The 6,808-nt window shown below is 63.7% G+C and overlaps 1 protein-coding gene across 1 annotated transcript in view; it reads right to left on the minus strand.

Moving 5' to 3' along the window:
* Window positions 1-5,738: 5,738 nt before the first annotated feature.
* The window catches only part of OLFML2B (olfactomedin like 2B), a 17,977-nt gene continuing 16,907 nt past the window's right edge, over window positions 5,739-6,808 (minus strand). Inside the window, exon 7 of the mRNA XM_023521500.1 lies at window positions 5,739-6,804. Within this exon, the coding sequence (XP_023377268.1) occupies window positions 6,173-6,804 (632 nt within the window). The 3' untranslated portion in view covers window positions 5,739-6,172. The remainder of the gene's footprint in view (window positions 6,805-6,808) is intronic.

A 6,808-nucleotide genomic window follows, 5' to 3' on the forward strand; every position in this document is an offset into this window, starting at 1 on the left:
AAGAGACGGGTCATGTGAGATGAACCACCTGCAGCACTGCCACTCCTGTGGACTGCCCGCGTCGATGGGGACCTTGCGAAACGCACCGGGAAAGGCTGGCCAGTTGTTGACAGGCACAGCCTGACTTCAGCAGACGTCAGCTGCTTACAGAGGAAGCACGAGAGCCTCCAACGCCATCCCCAAGGCTCGTTTTTTAGGTGTCCTGCATGACTTCCGAAGCCCAGGGTTGGGGAACTCACCCCGAGGAACTTGGGTTCTTGGCCGCATTTCCGCAAAGATAGTGGCCTGGGATCATGCCGAGTGTTGGACATCTATCTACCGCTGACCTGTGGGAAACTTGGCAGATGAACCAGACACGCTCTTGTCCTCAAAGACGCGTGAATGATGTCTGCTCCACGGGTCTGTGTGCCTGCCCTTCTGTCCCCACAGAGGAGTTATGACAGTTGCAGGAGAGAGCAAGCTTCCCGGTCAGCCCGAGAGAGAGATTTAGTCGGACACCAGCTGCTCTCGGGGGAGTGTCGGGATGGAAGATCCATTGGCCAGGGTCTTCGTCGTGGCCACAGAGCTCGCCCACTCACTTGGAGACGATGATGCATTTCATCACATTGTTTCTGGTTTCCTGGAGACGCTGGAACTCTGAGCGGCTTATTCACATCACACCGACACATTGTCCCCTCCAGCCTGGCGGCTTCAAGGAAGACAAGTTCCACACCCCCGCAGCCCCAGCCACTGTTTCCATCAAATGCTCAGCCAGGAGGAACTGGAAGCTCATCGTAATTTCACCAGTGTGAGCAGGGAAGATGCTGAAACACTCACACTCTGCTTTCCGGCAGCTCTGTGGTCGCCACTTGCGTGAACGCAGGTAGCGGCCCAATCCGGGACCCTTGTACCTCGCCGAGATTCCTCACCTGGAACAAGCAGGGCCTGGACGCCCGAGGAGGGGGAGCCTTGTGGGAAGCTGGGTTCCATGCTCATCTCACAGTGGCTCCTGTACTTTGTCCACCGTCACTGCTGCAACTGCCACTTCGTACCTGTCACCTGTGCGGGACAGGAAGTGCCACAGGGCAGGCGTTTGTCAGTGTCTAACTTGTTTTATCCTCAGGAGGGATTTGAGCTTGGGATGTGGTACTTTGGGCATTTTAGGCTAAATCAGTATTTTTGTCGAGTTGAATTCTTGAGCATTTAGAAAGCTCCAGGTAGACGTCTCCTAGGCACGTGACAGATGGCATCTGTCCTCGTGTGCGTGTGGCAGCTACGTCACCCTATGCTGACACTTGTGGACGCGCCGTGCCAGTGCTGAGGCAGGACGGGAGGGCCACGGATCCGCCGCCCCACCGCCCCACCGCAGAGAGGCGGTGCTGGCTCCCCTCCCCACTGGTGGCTGCCTGGTGCCTGTTCCTGACCACAGCCTGTGGCCAGTGGGGCGGGCAGCGGGCCTGCAGGTGTGGCCCCCTTTCTGTAGCCGCAGCAGTGCAGGGAACTTGCTCCAGATGCAAATTCTGTGGCCCTGACCCAGGCCCCCGAGTCCGCCTGCGGTGGGCCGGGATCAGTGTTGTGACGAGCTCCCTCAGGGGTGGACAGGAGCTCGAGAGCCGCATGTCCCCCCCAGTGGGGAGGCCGAGGGGTGTCAGACCAGAGACAGGCCTGCCCGTGGCTGCCAGCGCCCGGCTCAGGGCCACCAGGTTACCTCATTGTCACTCCCTTTCTCGGGGTTCGTGCAGTCACCTCGCCTGGCCGCCTGCTGCCTGGGTGGTCATACCCTGGCTGAGAACAGGAGCCAGGCCGTGCCCTGAGTCAGAGGTGAGCGCCCGCTGCCGTGGCCGTGGCAAGGGAGGAGTGGGGACCGTCCTGGCTGCCCACAGTCTGCAGTTCTCTCAGGTCTGAGCCGACAGGTCCCACCGGCCCAGCACCCTCTGCTGTGGGGCCTCCCTGGAGCAGGACTTCCGAGGCGAGGCCGGGGAGCCCCCATACCCTGAGGGGCCGAGGACGAGCCCTGCCACCTGAGCTCTGCAGACAGGTCCGCCGGGCTCCAGTCCGCTTCAGTGTGGCCCTGTGCCCGTGGTCCCCACACTCGGCTACACACGGGAATCCCCCAGGGTCTCTAAAAAGTCCGTGCCCCTGCCCCCGCTCCGAGGTCAGTGGTCTAGGGGGTGGCGGGCCCTGGGAGGCTCGCACTGCCCAGGTGGCGCCAGGGGACTGGGAGCTCCGCCTTCGGAGGCCGAGGCCTCGCCCGCGTTCTGGCGTCGGCCGAGCAGCACGGTTCTGGAGACGACGCAGGGTTCTGGGGCCGGGAAAGTTGGGTTTGGGCATCAGAGTCAGGACTCAGCGAAGGCCTGGAAGGAAGGAGCGGGGCGGGGGTGGGGCTGGAGGCCGGACGCCCGAGGTGGTGACGTCAGGCATTCCTCTGCGAAGCTGGGACTGGGAAATGCTTGACAACAGCCCCGGCCGTGAAATGGAACTTTCTGCGAAATGGCGTGTTCTTGGAAGGGCGGCGGGAGGGGGGACAGGGAACACGGCCAGCGGCTCCCGGCCTCGAGATGGGGGACGTGCACTCACGAAAAGGGGTGCAGAGGAGAGGGGGCTGAGTTGGCAGAGGAAGGGGTGGCAGGGGCCAGGAGGGACAGGGACCCGGCCGCCAGGAGGGACAGCAGTGACACCAGCCCAGCGGCGGGGCGCGGGCCAGCGGCGTCTCCCGGGAGGGCTGCGCGGACCATTCTCGCTGCGGCCAGTCGGGTCCCCTCCCCTTGGAGGCCTTGGGGGAGAAGGCAGTGCCCTGAGACCGTTCTAACTCAGCCTGGCACCAGCCCTGATTCCTAGCTGTCCCCTACGGCCTCCTCCAGGGACAGCAGCCAGACACTGTCACAGGAGAACCTGGTAGACAAAACTGAGGACCGCCACAGGGCTCCTCACCGGGGGTGGGGGGAGGCGGATTCTCCACCTTCTTGGTGCAGAATTGGGGGCCCCCTGACTGGGTGTGACTGACCCAGTGCTCAGGACGGGCCACCTGCAGTGGATGAGCTGTGTCACACGGTGTGGCTCTGGGAGCTCAGCTGTCCTGACAGGTGGCAGGCGGGTCTTCACCAGGGAGACAGCATAGGACAGCGGGGGTCACGGGGCACGAAGCACTTCCATTCTGGGGTCAGTGCTCATCCTGGGCCCCTGGGGACTCAGCCGAGCCCAGTACTTCCCATGTACCAGCCAGCTCTGCCCCGGGCACCTTGGCCCTCAGCGCCTGGCCCGACGCCTCTCGCAGGCCCCGCCGCCGTGGGTGCTCCCGCTGCCACTGGTGTCCCAGCCCTGCAGCGGGAGCACCCCGGGGCCCCTGGAGTGTAAGCCCATGGTTTTGTGCAGGAGTGCGGTCCAGGGCCGGCTCTGTCACCCGTCCGCCTTGAGCCCTGGCCTGGCCTCACGGAGGGACGCACCCAGACGGGCGCCTCAGTGGACGGTGGCAAGCCGGGGGCTAGGGCCACCACTGGCCTGCGGTTTCTGCGGGGGAGTGGAGTAGGGGTCAGGCAGGGATGGTCCGTCCTGCGGGAGCGAGTGCTGCGCCCCACGGTGTCCCCGTGACAGCCCTACACCTGCACACGAGCGCAAAGGCCACTGTGAGACAGAGCGAGAATGGCCCAGGTCTGTGACGGCAGGAGACATGGTCACAGGCAGGGGCCACTGGAGTTCGCTGGGAAGGGCATCAGCCCTCTGTGTGACCAGAGCTGAGCCGTGGTGGCAGCCCAAAGGCCAGCGCATCAGTCTGCCTTCTCTGAGACGGGCCCGGCTCTGACGGAACACTGCGAAGTCCAGCGACGGCCGGGCTGCGGAGGAGAAGGCGCCAGTGCGAGCCACTCAGCACCCAGGTGGGTGTGCGCTCGGACGGCAGGGGCCAGCCAGGGGGGCCTTCCTGCAGGAGGGGAGGGTTCAGTCAGGTAGTGACAGGGGGCGTTGGACACTGCCAGGACATTTCAGGGCAGGAGGATGTACTCGGGCCGTCTGGCCTGGCCCGCTGGAGGCCGCGGTACCCAGGGGCTGTGTCGCCGGCTGGCAGGCAGCCTGCGTCTTGGCGCACATCTTCAATACCAGGGTTGGTTTTGAACGACCCCAGATGGTTCCTCGAACTTGTATCGCTCACCTCGGGAGAGCCACGCTCTGAGGAGTTCCCTTGGAGGACAGACACACTGGCGTCATTACGGGCAGCCAGGACACACCTTGCATGCTCAGCGTCCCTGGGCACAGGGTCGACAGTTCCTGGATGTCCTCTCCCGGTTGCTGGAAGGATGGTGACATCACACAGGGTATGTGCGGGTGGCCCGTGGTGTCACAGCTGTCTTCTGTGAGCCAGCCTGCGTGGCCTCTGCTGTCCACCCCGAGACCCCGTGGGCCCAAGTGGGACGGGTGGCCCGTCAGGGAGCGGGAGGGTGGGGCTGGGTTCTCCTGAGGGCAGCAGGCCGACCTCCCGGCCGCGGCAGCCGCCTGGCCCCTCCAAACCCCACCCGGCCCTGGGACTCCTGCTGCCCTTGGCCGCACTTGAACTCCCAAACACTGCCAGGCGGCCCCGGCCAGGCGTCTCCAGCAAGCTCAGCTGAGGTCACATGGAAAATAACCCGGGACCAGGCCCCGCCCCGGCCGACTCCCTGTGCCTCCCCCACGCTCACACACGCACGTGCACGCACACACATGCACACTGGTTCTCCCGCAGGTCAGCTGCACTACTTTACAGCTAGGAGTGCTGTGCAGGGGAGTCTGTCCCAGCTGTTTGCGTGTAGGACTCTGGAAAGTCTTTAGGACAGAACTGAGAAGACGCCGTGCCACGGTGTCAGGCCACAGTGGCCTCGCACGGCAGCCGTTCCGACGGGGAAGCGCGGGGAGCAGCTGAACTGCCTTCCACACCACAGCCAGTCCCGCCGTCGCAGACGGTCTGGTCTGTCTGCTCCTCACTGCTCTGCCTTATTCCATGAGCAGAGCAAAAACAAGCCATGGCTTACACCACGATGGCAAATCACAGAGAAGGGAAGAGGCACGTCGAGAACATACACTAGATCCAGGGGACAGGCAGACACGGACGCCCTCACAGTCCGCATGCCTGCTGCGCGTAAGGCACGGTTTTTACACCAGCAGCTGGTGTAACAAGCTGCAGAGTCACGTACAAACTGGACTTTGGGAAACCGAGTCCTGCAAATCTATTAGTGGAGGAGTGTGGGTGGGCAGCTAAGGTCCGCGCAGGACGCGCCAAACAGCAGCTGCTCCCTAAGTGGGTGGGGCAGAGGGCACAGCGTGGCCACTGACAGCGCTCGTCCTGCCATGTGGTCCCGGGGTTCTGCTGCCCTCCCCCACCTCAGGCATCGTTTCCTGCGTCCTGTCTGGTGTGATGTGGAGGAGAGGGTTCGGCCGTGCTCAGGAGGGGCGGCCCCTCGTGAAGGGGCCGTGGGAGGGACAGCTGGGCTGAGTGCCAATGTCCAGGGTGAGGAGAGAGACTGATGACTGGTCAATGGCTGGACTGCTGGCTTCCTGGGCAGTGCAGGACCTCACTCAGCTGTCTGTTTCAACGGCACCGAGCACCAGGCCACACGGCAAGGAGGCGAGGCACGAACTGATCCCCACGTCTTGGGTAAAATGACCAAAACAAAGCACAGCAGAACAAGGGTGCTGGTGACCGGGAGCGACGGGGAGCCAGCTGGGGCCAGCGGCCCCCGGCCCCCAAGCCGCGTCCCTGGCCAGACAGATGAGTGCTACACAAAAGCACATTCGCGGGTGATTTTAAATTTCTTCTTTATTAAAAAAAGCATTTTTTCTGGGTTTTTAAAACTTCTCCCGTACATAACTTTTCCCCCCCGCCCCGCAGCACCGCCTTCTCGCCTCCTTCCGGCTGCTCCCGAGGCCTCCGCCTGCCAGACGCGCACAGACGCATCTCAGCGCGAGGCCCGCGAGCTGGCGGGCAGAGGGCTGGGGGGAGGCGGTCCCCGGTCCAAACGGGAGGTTCCTCTGCACGAAAACATACACTGTGAAGGATGAGACCAGCACATACACGCATGGATTGATCTACAACCCATATAAAAAAAAAATAGACCCAAATTGTCATCTTACATTGTAAAAAATAATATATATTTTTCAGACAGCGCATCCGCACCTGCGCACGCGCGTGCGCACACGGCGCCGCGGCCCCGCGCACGCCCGCCGGCGGTCAGTAGGCGAAGATGACGTGGTAGGTGACCTGGTGGCCGTTGTCCCAGGCGTAGAGCAGCCGGTCCTTGGGGTTGTAGTCCACCTGGGTGGTGTAGGCGTACTCGTTCTCGAACAGCAGCCGCGGGACGGTCTGCGTGTTGGTGTGCGTGTCGAAGGCGTACGAGATGTTGGCGTTGCGCTGGCTGCGGCTGTCCACGGCGTACAGCACCCCGCAGATGACGAAGCAGTTGCCGAACACGTGGCGGCGCAGCCCCGTGCGCCACGTGGTCTCCTTCCGCGTGCTCAGGTCGGCGGCGTCCAGCTTGCTCAGGACGATGACCTCCTGGCTGGAGCCCCCGTCGTCCAGGGCCGGGTAGATGAGCCACAGGCCGTTCTCGTCCACGGCGAAGTCCACGTCCGAGTGGCCGTGCCAGCTCCAGGGCGTGGCCTCGGCGTAGGCCACGTCGTGCAGCAGGGCCCAGGCGGCCACGAAGCGCAGGCGCAGGTCGTACTTGATGATGTTGCGGGTGAAGGCGCGGCTGTAGTACAGGGCGCCGCCGTACACCACGTGCCCGGTGCCCACCCAGCTGTAGGGCAGCTTGTACGAGTTGCTCCAGCGGCCTGCGGGGCGAGGCGAGGCTGAGCCGGGGCCGGC

Source organism: Pteropus vampyrus, unplaced genomic scaffold (assembly GCF_000151845.1).
Source record: "Pteropus vampyrus isolate Shadow unplaced genomic scaffold, Pvam_2.0 Scaffold304, whole genome shotgun sequence".
NCBI classification, from domain to species: domain Eukaryota; kingdom Metazoa; phylum Chordata; class Mammalia; order Chiroptera; family Pteropodidae; genus Pteropus; species Pteropus vampyrus.